The sequence below is a fragment of the Cryptomeria japonica genome, chromosome 8 (assembly GCF_030272615.1).
Source record: "Cryptomeria japonica chromosome 8, Sugi_1.0, whole genome shotgun sequence".
NCBI classification, from domain to species: Eukaryota; Viridiplantae; Streptophyta; class Pinopsida; order Cupressales; family Cupressaceae; genus Cryptomeria; species Cryptomeria japonica.
Genome location: NC_081412.1, coordinates 466,122,791 through 466,146,640, shown reverse-complemented (window position 1 = coordinate 466,146,640; position 23,850 = coordinate 466,122,791). Strand labels below are relative to the sequence as shown.

The following is a 23,850-nucleotide window of genomic DNA, read 5'->3' as shown; positions in this document are numbered from 1 at the left end:
GTCAAGATTTGAGACAGCAAAGTCAAAATATTCAGCATTAGAGAGCTTCTCCGGCATACCTCAACGAAACCTCACAGTCATGCCAGGCATCATCTACCTTCCGCTTGCCTTGAAGCTCGATGCTCTTGGATTTCTCCGCGTTAAGTAGCTTGCTCTTTCCAGCCATGGCGTCCAATCCCACAGCTTTCCTCAACCTCCTCTAAATTTGATCGTCTCGTCGCCAGACATACAGCAACGCGGGGGTTTTTGGCAAATCTTACTAGGGGATCATCCTGCTCATCATAATAATACTAATCATCGTCTTCTTTCTCCTTCCTTTGTACTTGTTTTCCCTCTTTCTCTTTCCCGTAAAGAACAAAAGCACACACACACACACACAAGCAGAGATTGAAAAGACTAGTGGAGAAGATATACTATATTAAAAAAGCGTCCTCAGCTCCATTAGTGTTTAATGACAATCTAATTTGCAATTATAATGTCTTAACGGTGAACTTGATTAGTATCCCGTGTGTACATCTTGCCCATACGTACTATTGAGATACAGCTAAGCTGCGACCGTGGTAACTTTGGGATATAATTTAATAGTTACTGGTTTTACTTTACCCGATGTCTGCAGAGGAAAGTATAGAATTACTGCAGGTAAGATAAAAAATAAATACTTAAAATAATTATTTGGAGGCGCGTGAATCCAAGGAGTGCCTGTCAAAAAGGTCTGATGTGACTGTTGTGAGGGGCAAAGCGTGGGCGTACAGACTATTTAGCGTGTCCACATTCACTTATACTTCCTCCTCACAAAAATGAGTGAATGTGTAGGGATACATGCATATTGCTTAGGCAGTGTCTAAGCTTAATAATGGGGGAATTGGGATATTCTCATTCTTTTCAACTCTTATTTGATGTGGAGAGTGAATACCTAACACAACACTCTAAAGGTGAATCAAAGGTTGGGGGCATTTGAGTATGAATATTCTATCTTTGGTCAGAGATAATATTATATATATTTTTTAATAATAATTATGAATAATATTATATATATTTGTTGGAGATCTTTTTATAGTGTGGAGAGATGGATTTGTGATCTTTTTTTATCTTTTGTGCTCTCTGCAAACAAAGAGAATTGGGACTCGTTTAGTTTGTTTGATTTAATAATAAGATAGTCGACAATGTTGCAAGAGTTTATATGGATTTTCTAAGGGTGAGATAGTCGACAATGGAGATAGTTGACTAGTTGACAATGTTGTGAGGGTTTCGAGGTTCATTAAGTGGAGATAACAAACTGTGCGAGATAGTGGGGTTGAGAAACACTTGGACTTCCTTAACAATGGTTGATGTTGCAGGACCTAGTGCTCAGCTCATGGGAAACAATATGTTTTTCAAAAACAAGTTATTGTAGAGGTGACTAATTGTTGGTTGAAGTGGTGTTTTTCAAAAATGGGTTATTGTAGAGGTGACTGGTTGTTGGTTGAAGTGGGTCCAGATGGGTCCTTTACATTTTCACAATTGTTTTTGTTTTGTCTCTTTCCTTTTTTTCTTTTCTGGCAATGGAATTCAAAATACAACAAATGTGAAAAGTGAAAAAGGAATAGGAAATGGAATTTTGTGTTGAAACAAATTACTTAAGTTAAGTAAAAAATGAATCATCAAAAAAAGTGCAAAATGGATTTGGGTAAATGTAAAGCAATTTCAGGTATTTGAAAGTGGAGGCATGCCCACTTTAAATGGGAACAAACAAGAAGAAAACATTCCCAAAAGAAAAAGAATGTTATTTTTAGTCACATATTTAAATATTTGTTACATAGTAAAAGTTCTAAGGACAACAAAAGTAAAGAAGATTCAACCACTTCTACAACCCTTACTTGGTCTTCAAGTCTCTATGTGCAAGACCTCCTAAATATCGAGGCAAGGTTAGTAGCTTTGGAAGTCAAGGAGCGGGAAAGAGATAATAAAACCCATGAAATAGTAGTAGACAGGGGGGGGGGGGGGTGTGGTGGTTGAATCAATATATTAAAGAATTCCAATTTCTTTCACAGCTTAACAAATATAAAGCTTATTCATTATACATATATATAAGATAGACAAATTAGAACACCAAGACACAGATTTTACATGGAAACCTCAATGGGAAAAACCATGGCAATAAATTCTTATGAAATGTATATCTCTTTTACTAAGTTCGTAGGTACCAACCTACTAGAGGCACCAACCCCTAACTTGATTTGTGAGCACCAACCCACTAGAAGCACCAACTCCCACTACTAAATGTAGGCACCAACCTACAAGATGTGAAGCACCAACTTCACCCAAAAGAGGAACCAACCTCTACACAAATTCTTATTATGTTTGTTTCACCAATTTGCAGCAAATGTTGTCACAAACCTGCAATAAGAGTAACCAATCTTTGCAAATGATATCCTCATTGTCTTCTCCATAATTCTGAGATAATTCTCCTCTTCAAATCTACAAATAAGTTTTGTTTTATTATCACCCAAACGATCTGCACTTGTGCCTTCAACATTTATGTGTATTGTAGTTGTTCTTTAAACACGCATACACAGATTTACTCTCCACTGTCTAAATTATTTTCTCAACAATTAACTCACATACGTCCACATCTCAATCACCAATTATAATCCTTTTTATATACCTTTATCGATAGAGATATATTTAAAAGACATCATCATTCGTTATGGACACACCCCACAATAAGTCACATCTCTTCACAAACTTAATTACTCCTCTTAATGAATCACACCACTTTAGATGCAAAAATTAATCATACTCTTTGAAACAATCAAGTCATACCTCATGTCTTTTGGAATAGTTGTGTTCTAATAAACGAATTACATTATTCACAATGAATCACGCCCTTTACTTTAGTGTTCTCACCTTTTACTCGCACCATCATTTCACTTATTAATTAAAATGGTGAATTTGTACCTTTTCATGTGTTGACTTGGTCAAAAGTTTATGTATAGACAAGTCGTTAAGGATTGTATTAAAAAAAAATTAAGATGTTATCTTCCTTAAATTAATCTGTCACTTTTCCTACATCAGAGTTTTAATATTATATGTTGTTGTTGCTAAGGGAATCAGTCTTGCTTATTAATCGCTTTTCTTAATATAATTTTGTTTAATCTCACTATTGTCATCTAAAACATGTTGATTGTATTTCATTGTTGTCATCTAACTGTCATCTAAACATGTTGTATGTATTATATTGTTGTCATCTAAACATGTTGATAGTTTTACTCAATACATCGGTCATCATTGTTATAAGTTGAATTGTTTATGTTTGACATTAATGGTCATTGTTGCATCAATGATAACTTCCTAACAATCTCCCCCTTTGTCATTGATGGCAACCTATTATTGATCAATGCTTCCCCTTACTCTAATGCTCCCCTTTTCTCCAATTTCTCCCCCTTTAACATCAATAACATCAATGGCAAGGGGTTTTCAAGGTTAAGTGACAAACTCCCCCTAAACTTACACTTTTTGTGAAGCATTTAGTGAGTGGATGAGAGTGAAATTACTCCCAACTTCTCCCTTCGATACTCAAAAGTTTCTTTTGGGAGAAGCTTTGTGAAAATGTATGTTGTTTGCTCCTTAGTTGCTACATACTCCAATCTTACCTGCTACTCAAGTACTTATTCTCTTAGGAAATGATATCTGATTGGTATGTGCTTTGTTATAGAGTGCATAATTGTATTCTTTGATATGTTGATAGAACTTGTGTTATCACAAAATATGGAGATGGGATGCTCATAGTCAAGCTTAATATATTTTAAGGTTTGCTTCGTCCATATCACTTGCATACAACAAGTTGTTGCTCCAATATACTCAACTTCTACTATGGATAGAGAAACTAAAGCTTGTCTCTTATTCAACCAGGATACTAGACTATTGCTAAGAAAAAATGCTCCACCACTTCTGCTCTTTCCATCATCAACATTGCCAGCCCAATTTGCATCCATATATGTTGTGAGAACGAGATATTCTTCTTTTGGATACCATAATCCAAAGTCCATAGTACCTTTTAGATACTTTGATATCTTTTTGATGGCTTGTACATGAGTTTCTTTCAGTGTTGCTTGAAAATATGCCACCAATTCAATTGCTTGCATGATGTTAGGTCTTGTCAATGTCACATATAGTAGACTTCCAATCATGGACCTATATTTGGTCTGATTAGCATCAGAGGATTCATTATCCTTACTTAGTTTGCATCCTATAACCAGGGAAGTACTCACTGGATTACAGTCTTCCATTCTAAATTCTTTTAACATCTCCTTGGTGTACTTGGTTTGTGATATGAATATGCCTTCATTTGATTGCGAAACTTGCAATCTGAGAGACAAGGATAACTCTCTTGTTGTTGTCACATATAGTAGACTTCCAATCATGGACCTTTATTTGGTCTGATTAGCATCGAAGGATTCAATATCCATACTTAGTTTGCATCTTATAACCATGGGAGTACTCACTAGATTATAGTCTTTCATTCTAAATTTCTTTAACACCCCCTTGATGAACTTGGTTTGTGACATGAACATGTCTTCATTTGATTGCGAAATTTGCAATTTGAGAGACAAGGATAACTTTCCAAGCATTGACATTCCAAACTCCTTTTGCATATTTGAAGAAAATTCTTTGCACATATTTTCTTTGCTACCACCAAATATAATTTCATCTACGTACACAACCATAATTAATAGATTATTACCTTCATCTTTGATGTACAAGTTGCTATGTGTCACTCCTCTTTTGAACCCTTGCTCTTGAATATATTTTTCCAAGATTGAGTACCATGTCCTTGGTGCTTATTTTAGTTCATAAAGGGCTTCTTTAATTTGCAAACATAACCCTTCTTTTATGTCAAGACAAATCCTTCGGGTTGTTCAATATATACTTTTTTCCTCCAAGTCTTTATTTCAAAAGGTTGATTTCACATCTATTTGATAGACTTTAAAGTTCTTGAAACTTGCAAATGCTAGGAACATCTTGATAGCTTCCAATCGTGCAACAAATGTGAATGTTTCTTCGAAGTCAATTCCTTTGACTTGTGCATATTCTTTGCACACAAGTCTTGATTTATTCTTGTAACTTCCCCATCTTCATTCAACTTGTTTCGAAAGACCCACTTGGTTCCATTCAAATTTTTGTCTTTAGGTCTTGGGACAAGTTCCCAAGTGTTGTTCTTTTCAATTTTCTCTAACTCCTCTTCCATAGCTTTTATCCAAAACTTGTCTTCACTTGCTTCATTAAAGTTTTGTGGTTCTATCTTAGAAAGAAGGCAAAAGTGTGCATACTCTGTTGGGTTAGCAAGTTCTCTCCTTGTTTGAAAATTTTGTGTCTAAATCTACAATGACCAAGTCTTATGGATCATTCTTTTGGACAAATTTTGACGGAGTCTTGAACAGTTCTTTTATGGAGTTCTGGGATTTTCTTGCTCAGGCTTCACTTGCTCAATTTTCTCCCCGATTCTTCTTCTTTGCTAACATTTTCTATTTGAGGCACAACTTCTGGAATCTCCTTATAAAGCCTTCCTTCGTCAATTTTGGCATTTGCACTCTCAACCATTTTGTGTAGCCTCTTGTTGTAGCATATGTATGCTTTACTTCATCTAGAGTAACCAAAGAATATTCCTTCATCTTTTCGTGTTGTAGCATCTTTCCAAAAGACATTAGCTGCCTTTGATTCATTCAACATGGCTCTAGCCATTCCTTGAACCGTTCTATTTTTTTTTCTTTACAACTCCATTTTGTTGTGGAGTTCTTGTTGTTGAAAATTGTCAAGTCTTATCCCATGTTTTTCACAAAAATATTAAAATTCATTAGAATTGAATTCTCCTCCCCTATCCAATCTAAGACACTTGATTTAAAAATATGATTCATTCTCTACTAATTATTTGAAAGCTTTAAACTTATTAAGAGCTTCAAACTCTTCTTTTAGAAATGCAACCCAAGTCATTTTGGATAAATCATGAATGAATAACATGAAACACCTTTCTCCTTGTTTGCTTTTGTTCTTGTTGGACCACAAAGATCTAATGGTTTTGATGTTGAATATTCCTTTGATTTGAAACTTACTCAAGTTTGCTTTCCTAGTTGGCATTGCTTGCAAATGATATTTGTGGGTTTTGAAATCTTTGGTATGTCTCTCATCACTCCCTTACGACTTATTTTGATCAAATTGTCAAAATTTAAATGGCCTGATCACTTATGCCACGACCAACTCTCATCCTCTTGAACCATATAACAAATTTCACTACCAGCCTCTTTAAGGATGTAAAGGTTGTTTGATGTTCTATAAGCATCTACTATTAGTTTTTCATCTTTTTTTATTTCACATCCTTTAGGAAGAAATGTCACAGTGTGCCTTTGATCACAAAGTTGACTTACACTTAGCAAATTTTGTTCCAGCCCCTTAAGAAAAAGAACATTTTTCAGTTTTTGTTTTACCATGATCCAAACTAAGAGTCCCTTTTCCTTTTATTTTTTTCTTTGAATTATCACCAGATCTAATTGTTCCTTCGTCTATTGGTTCAAGAGAAATGAATTTTCTCTTGTCACCTATCATATGTCTCAAACATCCACTATCAACATACCACCTATCCTTTTTGTTTTTAACATGTAGGGATATTTGCACAAACAAGGATTTATCTTCTTCTTCCTTTTATTGCTTCTTCTTTTTCCAAGTCATTATTGAGTCCTTTCTTTTGATAGGGAAATCTTCTTTTATTTTGTCTTGGAGGTTTAGCAAAGATGGCTCTGCAAAAATGGGTTGTATGACCAAAATTGTTGCACATGTAACACATAATATCATAATCTATTAGAGGGGGAAATGAATTAGTGAAGCTAGGAACATTCCTTGTATGATTGCTACAATTTATTGCTTTGTGATCAAACTTATAACATGAGAAACAATATCCATTAAGAGAATAATAAAGCCTAGGCATATATGGTTGTCTTTGATAAAGAGGCTTTCTCCAATTGTCCTTGTTTTCCTTTAAATGTGGATTGGTTCTTTGTGAAATTGTGCCCTTCTTCTTGACTTCCTCCTTATTGATGTCCTTGGTTGAATTCAAGAGAGTCTGCTATAACTTCTTGGCTTGTCTTCAACTACTTCTCTTGACAAATCCATAGTCTTTGAGCTTGTAGCTTCTGTTGATTGATCTTCCATTAAGCCAAGACCAGTTTTATTGAGTGGAGTTCTTTGTGAATCGATAAACTTGTCTAGTTTCTTGGTGCTTTTATCAAATTATGATATTTTTCCAACTCCTTCTTCAAGGTGACAATTCTAACTCTAGATTGTTGCAATCCACTTCTTTTGCTTTGAGTTGATCCTTCATTAATTCCTCGATACTTTTTTATTCTTCTAGTTGGATTTTCAAATCTTCAATAATCTTGTTTGATGTTTCAAGATTTGAAAAACTTCTTTAAATTTCATATTGTGCTTTGAGATTTTCTTTTTAAGTTTTTCATTCTATTTGTATGCATACTGAGGTTCTTCCTCAAGATCACCTTCCTCTTCTTTATTGCATGCCTCATTTGGATCTTCTTCCTTATTTTATATTCCATTATCATAAAAAGTATTTCTCCTTCATCATTGCTCGAACAATCATCACGCTTTCTTCTAATGAGCTACTTTCTTTCTTTCAATAAAAAATTTTCTTATGGTTTTGGAAGTTTTTCTTTTTGTTATGCTTGTAATTCTTCTTTCCTTTCTTCTTTGCATATGTTTGTTTTTCATCTTCACTACTATCACTATCATTTTTAGTAGATTTGGAAGCATAATGTTCGACTTTGCTACAATTGAAACATTTAAAAGGAAACTTTCCTTTATATTTCTCATTGCCTCTTTTAAACTTTCTCATAAAATAGGTTTTTGCTTCATCTGGTTCACTACTTGAACTCTCACTTGGTGAATATGTTTTGCTTTTTCCCTTTTTTGATGCCTTAAAAGATACCTTTTTGTGATGGTTTATCTTCAATCCTCGTTTTGTAAGCAGTGACAATCCTATGTAACTCATCCTTTTTTAATTGATCTAGATCTTTCATTTCTTTGATTGTTGATACTTTGGAATCAAACCTCAATGGTGAGGATCTTAATATCTTTTGAACAATTAAATCTTCTTCCATATCTTCACCCAGTGCTTTGATAATATTCAAAATCTCACCAACACGAAGTAGATAAGAGGCTATGTTTTCATCTTCTCTCATTTTAAGACTTTCAAATTTTCTTCAGTGAGTTTGTAAATTTACCTTCTTTACTTTATCATCTCCTTCATACATGTTCTTCAATCTATTCCATATTTCCTTTATTGACTTGCAATGCATAACTTTTGTCAATTCAAAATCTTCTAGCCCACATAAGATTGCATGTTTAGCTTTTGCATTGTTTTTAGTTTTCTTCTTACTACCTTGATTCATTGGAGGAGTTGAAGGAGGTGTCTAACCATCCACCACATATTTCCAAACATCAAAACCAAGAGCATTTAAGTAGGCTTTCGTTCTAATTCTCCTAGAGGTGTAGTTTTTTTCATCAAATAGTTGTGCCTTGTTTGAGGAGAAACTATTTCCTTCTACTTCATTCATTTGCGCTCTTATAGATCTTCCTTTAAGCGGTCAGGCCATGATCAAAGGAACCCACTTTGATACCAATTGAAGAGCACTCAAATATACTAAGAGGGGGGGGGGGTGGATAAGAACACCAAGACACAAATTTTACGTGGAAACCTCAGTGGGAAAAGCATGGCAATACATGCTTATGAAATGTATCTCTTTTACAAAGTTTGTAGGCACCAACCCCTAAATTGATTTGTGATCACCAACTTACTGGAAGTACAAACGGCCACTACTGAATGTAGGCACCAAATTGCAATATATGAAGCATTAACTTCAAGAAGACGAAGCACCAACTTCACCCAAAAGAGGCACCAACCTTTGCACAAGTTCTTATTATGTTCATTTCACCAGTTTCTTGCTAATATTGTCACAAATCCACAACAAGAATCTGATCAATCTCTACAAATTATCTCCTCATTGTCTTCTCATTAATTTTGAGACAATTCTCCTCCTTAAATCTATAGATAAGTTTTTTTTGTTTTTTATCTTATCACCCAAACAATCTGCACTTATGCCTTCAACATTTTTTGTGTATTATAATTGTTCTTTAAACACACATACACAGATTTACTCTCCACTTTTTAAACTATTTTCTCGACATTAACTCACACGATTCCACATCTCAATCACCAATTATAATCCTTTTTATATACCTTTACCAAGTGACATATATTTAAAAGATACCATCATTCATTATGGACACACCCCCAAAAAAAGTCACATCTCTTCACAATCTTAATTACTCCTCTTAATGAATCACACCACTTTAGATACAAACATTAATCATACTCTTTTAAATAATCAAATTGTACCTCATGTCTTTTGGAATAGTTTTTCTTTAACGAACAAATTACATTATTCATAATGAATCACACCCTTCGCTTTAGTGTTCTCACCTTTTCATCGCACCATATCATTTCACCTTTTAGTCAAAACAATGAATAACATCGTACCTTTTCATGTGTTGACTTGGTCAAAAGTTTATGTACAGACAAGTTGTTAAGGCTTGTATTGATTTTTTGAAGACATTATCTCCCTTGAATTAATCTACCATATTTCCTACATCAGAGTTTTAATAATATATTCTGAATATAATTTTGTTTAATCTCACTATTGTCATCTAAAACATGTTGATTGCATTTCATTGTTGTCATCTAAACATATTGATTGTGTTTTATTGTTGTCATCTAAACATGTCTGTATTTGTAGTTTTACTCAATACATTAGTCATCGTTCTTATAAGGAGAATTATTTTTGTTTGACATCAATGACAACTTCCTAACACAAACATATAAGGACAAGCATCTTATAAAAAAGATAGTATGCCATATGAGTCGCCTACATATGCATTTTATGATAAACACTTACGATGTTATGCACATTCAAATATGGCAGCAAGTTGGGCTCTACACATACATTCAAAAAAAATAGATAGTTGTTGAATATTAAGTGAATCTACAAGTAGTAATCCTTGAGAAAAGATATGCACTTCCTTATTATGTCGATAAGATACCATACAATATCAATGCAATGATGTTACAAACATCTAGTTGAAAAATTAGACAACATTCTTCAAAATTGCAACTAAACATTCAAGGAGAGATTCAAATAAGGTTGATTCGACTATTAATCAAACAAACTAAAAAGGTTTCAAGTGTTTATTACACATCTGGGATGAACCAAAATCGTTTCAATACCAAAATACCTCTACCTAGAACTGGAAATTGAAACCTTGTGGTGTCCTATGAGTATCATTGTTTTGCAAGCTTTGCAACTACTCTCTCCTCACTCTTTTTTCTTTTCCTCTATCACCCCACCTTTAAAAAGAGGTTTTTCTCTATTTTATTCACCTATTAGACATAGAAGAAATCAAGCACGTGAGAGATCAAGAAACACTAACCTTTGGCATGAGTAATCACATGCAAAAAAGTGGACTCGTAAAAAATGATATGAGTGACCAAGGAATCATAATACAACATCCCTCTAGTTGAATCATGTTTACTATTAAAAAAAAATTGGTTTGAGTGCAAGAAAGGAGGAAATTGCCCAAAAAACCAATGATCTAGAGAATGATTCTGACAAATAATGTGCTTGCAACCATTAATTGAAATATGGGTGTTGTCTTCATCATGGGATTGTTGACAAGAACATTTAAAACCCCCTTCACAACACCCAAGAGTTGAAATCTAGTTTTTTGGAATAGTTGTTGTGTATCAATGATGATCTTGCATAGAAAGCATGCCTTCTTGCATCAATTATCGGAGTTTTCAAGTTTGGAATTCTATCATGCTAGAAAAGAAATCGACAAAAATCTACATCCATGAAGAAATAACACCCATCAAGGGTAGGGCCTCAAGGCTTCACCATAGTACTTGTCAAAAGAAGAAGAACTAAGAATAAAGGAAGCCCAACGATCGAGGGTCGAAAAGAAAGAGTAGGCATTGAGGGTTGAAAATTGGGCCTTCAATAAAACACTATCATGCAATGGGAACAAGAAAACTTTGGTCGTCGAAGGGTGAAAAATAAAGCCTTGCTTTTCCTTATTCAATGAAAGTGCCTTTCACTAAACTTACAATCAATGAAACTAGCAATCTGTGAACTCTTGAGTTTTCTAACCATTAATTTCACTAAAAACCTTTCTACTTGTTTCATTTCCTCCTCACGCCTTAGAAATTTTCATGAAATTGGGCCCTTTTATCAATACTTTCAACGAGTTAGCGAATCAACAAATCGGTGAACCTGCAAATCAGCGAATCGGTGAACCTGCAAACTCAATCATTAGAAAATCAAGAGGTTCACAGATATAGCAAATCTTCAAAAAAATCCTTTCTTCATTTTCTCTCATCGTCAAAACTATTTTTCGATGAAATTCACATTCGACGAACTCATTAGTTTGCAAACCATTGGTTTTGTCGATGCTCAATACTCGAAATAATTATACAAATCTAATTTGGAAACTCAACATGCGTTGATCAAGAGTTTGATGAAAGGCATTAGCAATATAAATAGAATAGGAAAATGTGAACATTGAAATGTTGAAAATTGAAGAAATAGGCAAATTACAAAGTTGACCCTCAAGCATCACAAGTTATAAAAAAACATATGTCGAGTGAAATGGTGAGGAGAAAAAAGAAAAGTCGGTAACACGATCACCAAAATACATAACACTTAGTCAAATTTTGAAAGGAAGACATCGGGCCTCATGGTTTACAAGAAAAGCATGATATACGTAAGGGAATTGAAACACTGAAACCACAATATTTAGCCAAATTTTGAGTTTTGTGATTGGGTTGTTTGGTTAAGGTGATCCATTTAAGATTCTTGGATCACTGATGGATCACAAGGGACACAAAATTCTAACATATATCAATACAGGGTAGACATGGCCTAATACACAACTCATGGAACACAATAAAGGAAATTTTAGACACAAAATTTGAGGTGTCAACATGTTGTACAATGGAAAGCTATCATTTTTTTATTAATGCTTGATTTAATGAGGAATACAAAATTTCAAGGAGAGTTTTGAAAGAGCTATACAAACAAAAGATAAAATATTATGTTGTACAAGTAGATTTTAAGAAAGAAAAAAATTGAATTCATGAGCGCAAGACAAGAAGAGTTAATCTACCTTGGAAAGAATAACCAGAAATGTTTTTAGAAGGAGATTCAACTAAGAAAGATGCAAACTAGAAATTACATTTCAACTATTGTGTGGTTAATATGCAAGACAAACTTATGGGTAGGAATCAAAAGTGGATCCTCCTCCCTTGGTCAATAGCACTAGAAAGCTATTCACCTTACATGAGGATGAGACTGAAATTAAAAAATTGGCAGATCGAGAAGAATAAGACTTGGGAAAACTTCAAGAATAGTTTCAAAAATGAGGGATGAGAACTCTCGCATCGCACGTTATGAGAATTTGTAACATCATTTTGTAGGGTTCTCAATAATTTTGGAAACAATCCTAGTGATACCTCTTTTTAAGAGCGGTGATGTTAACAAACCTTCCAATATTGAGACCATAACTATCAAACCTTTATTTACAATTTTTTGGGTGGTATGGTTTAAAAAAGAATCAACAAATAGGCAAAAGAAAAAAGTAAAATAAGTAAATAGTCAAGTAGGTTTTAGGTCTAAGGACTCTACTATTGATTTTGAAGCACATCATTAAAAAAAATTGGGAGGAAAGGGAAGGTGCTTTTTGTTGTTTTGTTGACTTCAAAAAGGCTTTTGACATAGTCCCCAAGGATACACTATGATGTATAATGGAAGGACCTGGAATTCTCTTGCATTTAAGAGCAATTGATCGTATGCTTTATGAAGAACTTAAAGTAAAACAAAAAATTTGGTAGGTATTTCAAAAAAAATTATGAGTGACATTGGGGTCAAACAAGGGTACCCTTATTCCTACTCTTTTTGATTTATATATTGATAAGCTTGAAAAATGGTTGAATTTCCAAGGAGGAGACAATGTTCATTTTGGAGAGTTTGTGATCAATCTTTTTTTGTATGCAAATGACTTTATTTTGATAACTAAGTCAGCTCATAAGTTGTAAGAGAATTTTTGTTCCCTTGAACATTTTAGTAGTGGAGATGCAAGCTAGTACTAACAAGAAAAAAATCGTGATTTTCTCTAACAACAAAAACAGAACCAACATAAGTTCTCTTGTGGTGCAGGAGCACCTAGAGGCTCAAGAGGATCATAGTCTTTTTTTCTTTTTTGTGTGTTTTCATGTTTTTGTGATGCAATAAGGTCTCAAGGACTACCTTCCAACATCTGGAACCTTTTGGAGTCATTTTGTAAGGCCTTAGTGCCAGTTGATTGCATGTACTCAAATAGGTTGTCTTGGTCAACATGGGTCAATGCTTCCCAAAGTGTGGTATGAGGGTGCCTATCATGTATTTTATGTTCATGTATCTTATTTGGCATGTTTTCAAGGTTCTTAGGGGTCACTTGTGTCATTTTTGTAAGTTGAGCAATTTTGTAAAAAGTTGCTTGACAACTTTTCAACGTTGTCAAGCCACTTAACACACCAAGTGTTGATTGTATGGCTAACCAATTCAAATGGTGGTTATAGTCATTGGTTTTGGAGTATATATAGACCCCTCAAGGGCTAGAGAGGGGTTGGTTGATGACATTGTATGAAGATCTCAAGTTTGGAAGCAATCTGATGAACTTTTCTTTGCAATTTCTTGCAAAATACATTGTTCTTTGATTCATATCTCCCTCGTTTGAATGAATGAGCACACAAGGATGGACTTGTTGGAAAGGCCTATGTGTTATCTTTCATTTGGCACTATTTTGGCTTGATTACATAGAGTTTTGTGCATTTTACAAGTGAATTTATGTAAATTGGTATGAAACCCTGGGTTTTGAGGGTTTTGTCAAGAAGAATGCATATCTAGTCATTCCATCAATGTCTTGACTAAAGACATTGGTATGAAACCCTGGGTTTTGAGGGTTTTGTCAAGAAGAATGCATATCTAGTCATTCCATCAATGTCTTGACTAAAGACTTGGTGGAATGGCAAGTATCAGGATTATCTAGGTTGATTTTAGACCATTTTTGTAGGGAAGGAGTTCAAGTGGTGTTTTGAGCCATTGAAGGCTTAATATCCCTATGTATTAAGCCAATTTGATAAGGTTAAGAAACACATTGAGGGTTTGGGTACCCAAAAAACCAAGGAGGTCACATAACCTATGAAATTTATTCATATTTCACATGTCCTTACCTTTCAAATTGGTTGTGCAGATTGGTGGAGTGTCTAAGAGGTGGCCATGGTGCATTTGGAGACCTAGTAGGGCTCTTGGAGGGCTGAAACGGTCATGTTTTGAACACTTTGATCTAAAATACCCATACTAATTTTGACATATGTGTTGTAAACCCCAAAATGGTATTTGGAAATGGTCTCATTTTGTCCTTTGTGTCTGCAAGTCAAAAGATATGGTGGAAAAGGTCTCTGAGTAGGGCTACAGGAGACTAGGCCTCGTAGAAGGTAAATGGTGTGGGGTGACTTCGTAGGGTTTGTCCAAGGGGTGAGGACGGTTGTACAAGGTCCATATAGGTCAGAGAACATGTTGGAATTCCTTCCCAAATCCCTTCTTGTGTGTTTTATCAAGTTGTCTCATTAGGCCCTTGAGGAGCATAGCCTTGGCTAGAGTCCTTAGTTGAGTGATCATTGATCAAGCTGAAGTTTGGGCTTTAACACATAATCTTGGTTGTTGGAAGACTCATTAGACACTCTACATCATCTTGAAATAGTATCCAAGCACAAATACCTTGGGATTAACTTCAACGACAAGCTTACTGGGTAGGGTTGTAGAAAAAAGAGAGATTTAGGAGGTTGGAAATCTTTATATTCTCTCCAAAATAGATGTAGAGAGATGGAGTCATGGGACTAGAAAACCAAAAAAAAAAAGCGCTTTTAGTGCTTCTAGTGGTGCTCTATGACATGTGTGAATTGTGGGATACCAATACATGAAACTCTACATGGAAACAAATTAAGAGAATTCAAAAACACTTGATCACAAAAAAGTTCAAAATAAAACATTTAATTAAATATGAGATCATGCTAAGTGTAATGGTGGTAAAACTAGGGTTTCACCAATTGGGATAGTAATACGACTAATTTTATGTTAGGGACCACTGCATTAAAAGAGGGATGAATCCAATAGATCTAGCCACAATCCAAATAGAAAAAAGGGCTGAAATTTTGATTGTATTCAATGGTTTTTAGTTTTCCCCCTCTTTATAGTTAAATATTGGATGTGAATTGTGAAATTAGGGCAAAACAAGGGATGATTGAAGAGATACAATGAAAACATACTACTCTAGATGTCTCACAGAGCCACAAACTAAGATCTAGGCAAAATAAGAGATTTAGCACCTGTTCCCAGAAGTTCAACTTGATTTTTCGGGATCGGGTAGTACAAATTCACCTTGGTCCTCCGACTTTTGATTCGTCAAAAGTTGAACCTATTCATCACCATCAACCCTATCAGAATTCCCGAGTACAACTCTTGAGCCTATTCCCTACACAAGAAAAGGTGTTGTGGATGGGGGTTTGCCTTAGATCAAACCTGGATTTAGGAATTAACCTTGAATTGAATAATGTAAATATTGAATTAAATTCTAGGAGATATACTTCAGATTTGAAATTGTTGATGGAAGGATTGATGATGTAATGCTCTTTGACTGTAATCATAAATTTTGAATGTATTGGCATGACATATACATGAACATGAAAATCCTAGTCATAATCACATGCTTTCATGAAAATTGATGTAAATTTGCTCCATAATGCTTGAAGGATGAAATAATTTCTTGAATTTCTAAAAAATGCTTGATGACGAATGCATGAATGCTAGGCTTGGAGTCTTAGTGGATCCTTGGATCTAAAATGACTTAATAGGATGTTGTTGTATAGGTTTCCCTAGGTAAATTATCGATTAGGTCAACCTCTAATGGTCAAGTGTAGCCATGAGGTCCAAATTTCATTGGGGAGGGGGGGTGCCTACCATATTTCAAAGTGGGTCCACTTTAAGGAGGACCAGGGCATTTTAGGGCGCCCAATTCTAGGTTCAAGGCCCTCCATGCCCTAATCCTCAAAACACAAGACCATCCAATTAGAAAATAGGGGAAGACAACTCTAGGATGGGGCCCACTTAGCGGTGCCAATAGGTGACATCAAGGTTGGAGTAAAGAGGACCAAAATTGACCTAGGGGAATGAAAACAAGACATGCTAAAGTAGGAGCACAAACACGAGGCATGAATTGTACCAGTAACAATTTAAAACACTACATTTAGCCCCCACTTTAACGGGAGTATGATCCTATGTAAATACTCACAATAAAGTATAAAGATGAGAGAGAGGAGAAACTAGGAGTGAGATCACAAGGAGATAAGATATCACTAATTTCAAGGAACCAAGCCTCCAACCCTAGGATCTTAACTCACATAATCACATGCAAGGGAACACAAAACAAGATAAATACAAAAAAGCCAAGCATAAACAAACAAAGACTAAAGACACACAACACAAGGGGTTATTACTAAAAAACAAAAAGGATACAAGTCAACTAGTTAAAGAGACCTCAATAATCAAATGTATCGGCCACTAATATTATTCGCAGAATGCTATCACAAGAACACAAGTGGTCACATAAAAAGAGCAAGAGCGTGCATCAAATGTTGAACCATGATTCACAAATAGCAAAGCTATGAGCTCATGGGGAGGAGAAAAGAGAGGACATGGAAGCTATAGGCTCGCAAGCTACGTTATGTTAGGTGATCCATGAGAAGAAGAACAAGAGAGGCCATGGAATCGAGGCTAGCAAGCTATGTTATGCTAGGTGACCCATCAGAACATGAATACTCGTAGGAAAACAAGTTGTGTTATGTTGTGTGATTCATGTAAGGAAGGAGAGTCATAATAGTCTAGCAAAATGTGTTATGCTAGTTCCACTCTCTAAAAAAGGAAGAGTTGAAGGATCTAGCTGTATGCGGGAAAAGTGGGCCGATAGAACTCAATATGTGAAAAATGGAGCTCTATAGAGCCTTTCTCACACACCCACAAGACTTCTTGGTGCAAGCTACGGAGTCATGAAGCATGGCTCAGCTTCCCAAGGATGATTCCATGGTTCTCTATCTTGCACAGTCCCTCAAACCAATGTTTTTGCTCTCAGATCACTGAGCAAAATGGTTTAGGGATGGCAAATGCAAGAGAAGTTAAATGATGAGCATATAAAATATGAAAGCTTGACTGGATTTGAGTATAAGTGTGATACTAAAGACTTGGATATCTTAAAAATGGAGGAATGAGAGCTCTATTTATAGCAAAAATAGGGCAATGGATGGACAAGATTTAATCAAGGGCCAAGTTTGAAAGTTGGGAATCCATGTTTGCAATTGGCACCAATGAAATGGTGACAATTGTCAACATAAGGTTGGTTGAGAGGAGGTGTAAGAAGCATTACATGCTTGAGAAGACCTCATGGTTACCCTAGGGTTTAAGGGTTAAGGTTAGGTTAAGGTTATCCATTGGATAAAGTTTTTACCCAAAGGATAAACCCTTGTGCAAAGGTTTAATGATAACCACGGTCAAAGCAATAAATGCTTGATGAGACCCTTGGGTTAGATGGAGGTTGAGTTTATGGAAATTCTTTAGCCATGTAAGAGGGTTTGAGTTAACCATTAATGGTTATGAAGACTTTGGGGATAACTTTGTAAGAGTCCTTCCAAATTTGGGGGCATTCAACAAGTTGGATAAAGGTTTTAATGCATTTTGAAGACTTTGCTCCAAATTTGAGAAGTGACCTCCTCAAATTTAGGGAAAAGGGATAATGGATGGGTTTGGGTTAATTAATTAGGATTAGAAGAATCTAGAAGAGGTTAGAAAGAGGGTTAGGATGCAAGTGGGAGGTGTAGGATTTTGCAAGTGGGTGAGGGAAAATAGGTTTTAATTGAATTTAATTCAATTTGGTTGCAATTAAATAAATTAGATTTATTTAATTTAGGATAACTATTTTAATTAAATTTGAATTTAATTAAAAAGTGGATAGGGGCTTTAATTGAATAAAATGAATTTATCCTATTAAATGGTATAGTGAATTTAATTGAGTAGTTTACTTAATTAAATAGAGGAATGTGGATTATTTAATTAAATTAGATTTCATTAAATAGATAAATGAACATAAATTCATTTAGGAATATGGTCATTTTTATATGTCTACATTTTGCCCCTCTTTGAAGTGACGTGTGTGCACATGTTATTTCAAAGAAAATGATGTGTCGTTGCGATTTTTTTTTTTTTATCGATGTTGTTTATGATTTTTATGTCATGCCCCAGATTTGATGTGTGATGCCCCAGATTCGATAAATGATGGTGATAATGCCCCCTCGAGAGATGAATCAATATTTTGAGAAATTTGATTTGATTTGATGATTTGTGTTTGCGGAACAAGATTTTGGCTAAGTGAAACTTTGAAATTGATTCATCTCCTGAAAATTGACGTGTTTTAGGGTAGGAGGGAGATCGCGAGCAAATTACGTGCTCATTGCCCTAACCCTAATTTGATTTTTCTCCTATAAAAGGGGAAAAGTGCTTTTGATTTGTTTCATTTGTGCTTGTTGACTTTGGAGAAAGAGACTTTTGGAGAGAAGACAAAATGCTCATTCCTTATGCTAGGCATCGTTTTGAGCGCGTTCGGAGGTATCGAAGACCTGCCGCATACGAACCACCAGTAAGTCAACACTTTTGACCCTTTTTTGATTTTTTATTTGATCTTTTTTGGTTCGTTTTTTATTTTTGAAATTCGGTTTTAACAGTTTAGTGCGTAGAAGGCGTAGTTTAGCGCATGCGATAAATTAGGTAGCACATAGGGTATAAATTTTAAGGTAGCGTCCGAAATTTAATAGGGTAGCGCATAAAATTTTTAGGCTAGCGCAAGATGAACATAGGGTAGCACGTCAGGTCAAAAGGGTAGCGCATAGGTTAGACCTAGCGCATCGGGGTCACAGGGGGTCGCATGGGTAGGGGGATTTAGCGCGTAGGTTAGACCTAATGCATAAGGTCAAATAGGTAGCGCCAACATGGGATAGGTTAGCACATAAGTCGATTTTAGCGCCTAGGATAAGTAGGGTGGTGCATAAAGGAAAAAGAATAGTGCATAGAGCTAGTCTAGCGCATAGGGTAGACATAATAGCGCGTGGAGAAAACAGCATAGCGTATGGGTGCATTTTAGCGCACAACCAAGTTTTTGTAGCGCATGGGCCGGGTTTTGCAAGAGTTAGTAATTTTTTAATGTGAAAAATTACATAGGAAAAGGTCAGTTTGCCTGGGGGATGGATTTTTGTCACTTGCTCGGTTTTTTGATCATGTTTTTGAAAATGTGTCCAATATGAGTGTTGATATAACTTGATTTAAGTTGTGATTTGTTTAAAATTATTGATGTAGATATGAATGTGTTGTTTTGATCAAAGCATGATTTGTTTTTGCACTGTTTACAGTTCAATGTGTGGAGCCTGATTTGTGTTACAAGCTGATATGGGTTGGAAACTTGAGTTGTTTTACAAGCTGATATGGGTGGGAAACTTGATTTGTTTTACAAGTTTATGTGATGTGGAGACTTGAGTTGTTTTACAAGTTTTGATATGGTTTTTGAAAACTTGAGTTGTATTACAAGTTGATATGATATGATGTGGAACTTGATTAGATGAGCAAATTGTTTCATGCTTTTAATATGATTTTGATTTTGATATCGTTGTTTGGATGTGGAAACTGATATTGGACTCATTTTGCGTTTTGACAGGAGCGATTGGGAGTGCTCTAGTCACGGGAGTGGTTTCCCAGACCTTGGGCACTGATACCACAATTGGCACAGGCTGACCTAGATGTGATAGAGAGATGTGGCATATCATCCTTGCTAAAAATGCCTCGGTTCACTGTGAACCGGGGTCTACTGACAGCGCTTGCTGAGAGGTGGCATAGTGATACAAACACCTTTCACTTTGCTACCGATGAGATGATAGTCACTCCAGAGGATTGTTATAGGATCTTACGGATTCTAGTAGCAGGTGCTTTATTGCCTTATGAGCAAACAGAGGAGGGTGGTACTGAGGCGCTGCGGCGCATTTTTCATGATGAGACGGTATGCGGGTATGAGATCCCGTGGCAGGAATTCCTGGATTTAGATTATGCCCCCCTCCCATCAGTACTAGCAGGGTTTATCAGTGGATTCCTTTGTCCTAATCGCAGGTCAAAGGGATTCTCTGTGGGTTGGGGATTGGTTCTGGAGGAGATGGTGACCCAGGGCCGTAGGTTTGCTTGGGGATCAGCCATGTTGGCCCACCTATACAGGGACCTGCACGAGGTGGTGTATCTGGGTTACGGCAATTTGTCAGCTGGCGTGACACTTTTACAGGTATGGTGCTGGGAGCACATTCCAGCAGCAAGACCATTGGTAGACAAAGATAGGCCTGCTGGGTGGGCGTATACTTATGGTTATAGGGGTCTAGTTGTCCAGCGTAAGCTGGGCAAACTAGAGCATTGGAGGAGGGGAGAGTGGGAGAGGTGATGGCAGCGGTGGGAGGGACAGATGAGTGGAGGCGGCCGACACAGAGGAGGAGGACTAATGAGTTACCTCCACTAGCACCTAGGACAGGCAGAGGGATAGGGGGTATCCCTTCACAGGTGCCCCTACGGGTCCGAGTCCCTACGCATGTGGAGGATGCGTAGATTAGGACCCTGCAGTTGATAGTTCAACAGCTACAGGCATAGGTATTAGCGCAACAACATCAGATCACTCAGCTGACGCTAGAGCGAGACATGGAGATACAACGGCGTGGTCGGGCAGAGGAGCTGGCAACTAGTATTTAGAGAGCGGTAGCAGGGGGCCCGATGAGGGATATCATGAGGGAGCTATCCTCGAGAGTGAGGGAGGCAGAGTATTATAGACGCCATTACGAGGATGTCGTGCCCAGGGAGCGCAGTGTACAGAGCTTCACGCAGGCAAGATCGAGTCGATCTCGAGAGACTGGGACACAATCAGAGAGCAGAGGCGTGACGGGGCCTTCGAGACAGGATCCTCCTGGAGATCCAAGAGCTGGGACATCAGCTGCGAGACCATCCCCCTCAGGAGATAGTCATACTTGAGAGATGATGTCTCTATTGTATTTTTAGATCATTGTTTTGCTTGTACTGGGCACATACATGATAGATTTTGTACATTTGGATCATTTTTGAGATTTATAGATGGCACCATTTTCTTTGATTATGTGATGTGTTATATGGATGCATGTTCTATGTGTTCTTTCTTTACTTTATGATGATGCAATGCTTAGATAGATGATATGATGCACGATGTAAATGTATGATGTATGCTTTGATATGCTGTGAGTTGTATCTTGAAAATGAGATGTATGATAATGATAATGATGTGAGATGGATCTTGAAAATGAGATGTATGATAATGATAATGATGTGAAATGTATCTTGAAAATGAGATGTATGATAATGATAATGATGTGAGATGTATCTTGATAATGATAATGATGTGAGATGTATCTTGAAAATGATGTGAGATGTATGATTTGATAATGATGTGAGATGTATCTTGAAAATGAGATGTATGATTTGATAATAATGTGCAAAATGATATGCAACTACTTGTAAAATGATATGCAACTATGTTTTTTTGGAGCATCCTCATTCTGCATTTGCCCTCCTGATATAACCGTATGTTATTTGCTTTCGAGATAAGTATCATCATTGAGCATTGATTTGTTTGGGATATGTTGAAAATTTATACAAGCATAATGGTATAATTGAACCATTAATGACCTAAGAAAAATTTACATGATGTTTGATTTTGCAAGATAGCACAAGCGTCAAGGTATAATTGAACCAGGATGACCGGAGTGCGGATTGCGTATAAACAGACAAGATTAAACCATTTGTATGCGTAAAGTGGCATCATGTCTTCAGTGATACTTGATGTATCACGTCTCGAGACAAGTATTTACATAGTACAAATGATCGCTTCCCATACAGAAGACTAAGAAAATATTGGAGTTTCCCCATGATCTCTAGCTTTGAAGCATTTTAGTGAGAAAATGTAGAGAATCCAATAGTTTAAAAAGTTCAAAATGCAAAAATAGTCAAGACTTAATGCGATAATGCAACATTTAGTACTTTAGAAAATCATCCATCTTTGGTATTTCTGTGTTCTTTGTTTTGTTTTGCGATAAAGTGTAGGTTCGATCATTGGATGTGATGTTTCTGATTTTGGCAAAGAGTCTTGATGTCGTGAATGTGTTGCAAGTTTTGACGATTTATTGCCCCTAGCTGAGTGTGCCTCTTGATGTGGATATGTTCAGTGATTACCAAGCCATGGTGGAATGTGGTAAGAGGATATATGGATAGACCAGGATAGTGACTACGCTAAGTATGTCCTGAATGGATATTTGCTAAGTGTCGGGCGATGGCCGATAGTACTTTACTGCAAGCTTATAGATGTAGATGGAGGAGCTGTTCTTTCACAATAGCGCCCGTTACCAGGTTTTCACCAGTTGCTTTTATTGTACCTTTTTATTTGTTTTTTCTTGATTTTTTAATTTTTTTTCCTTTTTCGTGCATTAGACTACTCAAGTGTAGTATTTCTTCAAATGAATGTTGTTGGTTGGTTCATCGAGCACATCTCCTTCTGAGGTTGTGAGCTGATAGGCACCTGATCCATAGACTGATATGATGACATAGGGACCCAACCAGTTAGGTTCAAACTTCCCTTTCTTTTCTCGATCTTGTTGATTTCTTGGATTTTCTTTAAGGACTAGGTCACCAACCTTGAAGTTGCGAGGGATGACCTTGTGATTGTAACTTTTGCACATGCGTTGCTGATATACTTTGAGATGAGTGTAAGCATGCTGACGTCTTTTATCTAATAGTTCCAGTTCTTGCAGTCGGTTGACCCGATACTCTTCATCTGAGATTAAGCCTTTTAGAGAGACTCCAAGAGACGAAATTTCTACCTCCAGCGATAAAATAGCTTCTGATCCATAGACCAATGAGAAAGGTGTTGCTCCTGTAGGTGTACGGATACTGGTTCTGTATGCCCAAAGTGCTGGATTGAGTTGTATATGTCAATCTTTGCCTGCATCATTTACTATTTTCTTGAGAATTTTCAGTATTGTTTTGTTGGATGCTTCTGCTTGACCATTTCCCTGGGGGTAGTATGGTGTAGAGAACCGATGTTGTATTTTAAATTGTTCACATAGTTCTCGGACATCTTGGTTTTTGAATGGTCGTCCATTATCGGTGATGATGGAACTTGGAATACCATATCTGTAGATCAGATAGTTTAGGATAAAAGACGCAATTTGGTTTCCAGTTACTGTGGTCATTGGGACTGCTTCTATCCACTTGGTAAAGTATTATGTTGTAGTTATAATGAACTTATGTCCATTTGAAGATGAAGGATGAATTTTGCCAACCAAGTCTAGTCCCCACTGACAAAAGGGCTAGGATGTTGTAAATGGCTGCAGTTCCTATGCTGGTGCATGTATCAGATTGCCATGGATCTGGCATTTAGGACACTTCTTGGCAAAGTGGTAAGAATATTTCTCCATTGTAGGCTAGTAGTATACCATCCTTAGAAGCTTTTTGGCAAGAGTAGTCCCACTTGAATGTGTTCCACAAATATATTCGTGAAGCTCGTGTAAAG

The 23,850-nt window shown here is 36.3% G+C and overlaps 1 protein-coding gene across 2 annotated transcripts in view; it reads right to left on the bottom strand.

The window, feature by feature from the left end:
- The window catches only part of LOC131034949 (uncharacterized), a 72,911-nt gene extending 72,511 nt beyond the window's left edge, over window positions 1-400 (bottom strand). The window contains exon 1 of one of the 2 annotated variants that reach the window (XM_057966562.2): window positions 60-400. In XM_057966562.2, coding sequence (XP_057822545.2) covers window positions 60-166 — 107 coding nt within the window. In that variant the 5' untranslated portion in view covers window positions 167-400. The remainder of the gene's footprint in view (window positions 1-59) is intronic. The other variant, XM_057966560.2, reaches the window with a different exon arrangement.
- Window positions 401-23,850: the final 23,450 nt, after the last annotated feature.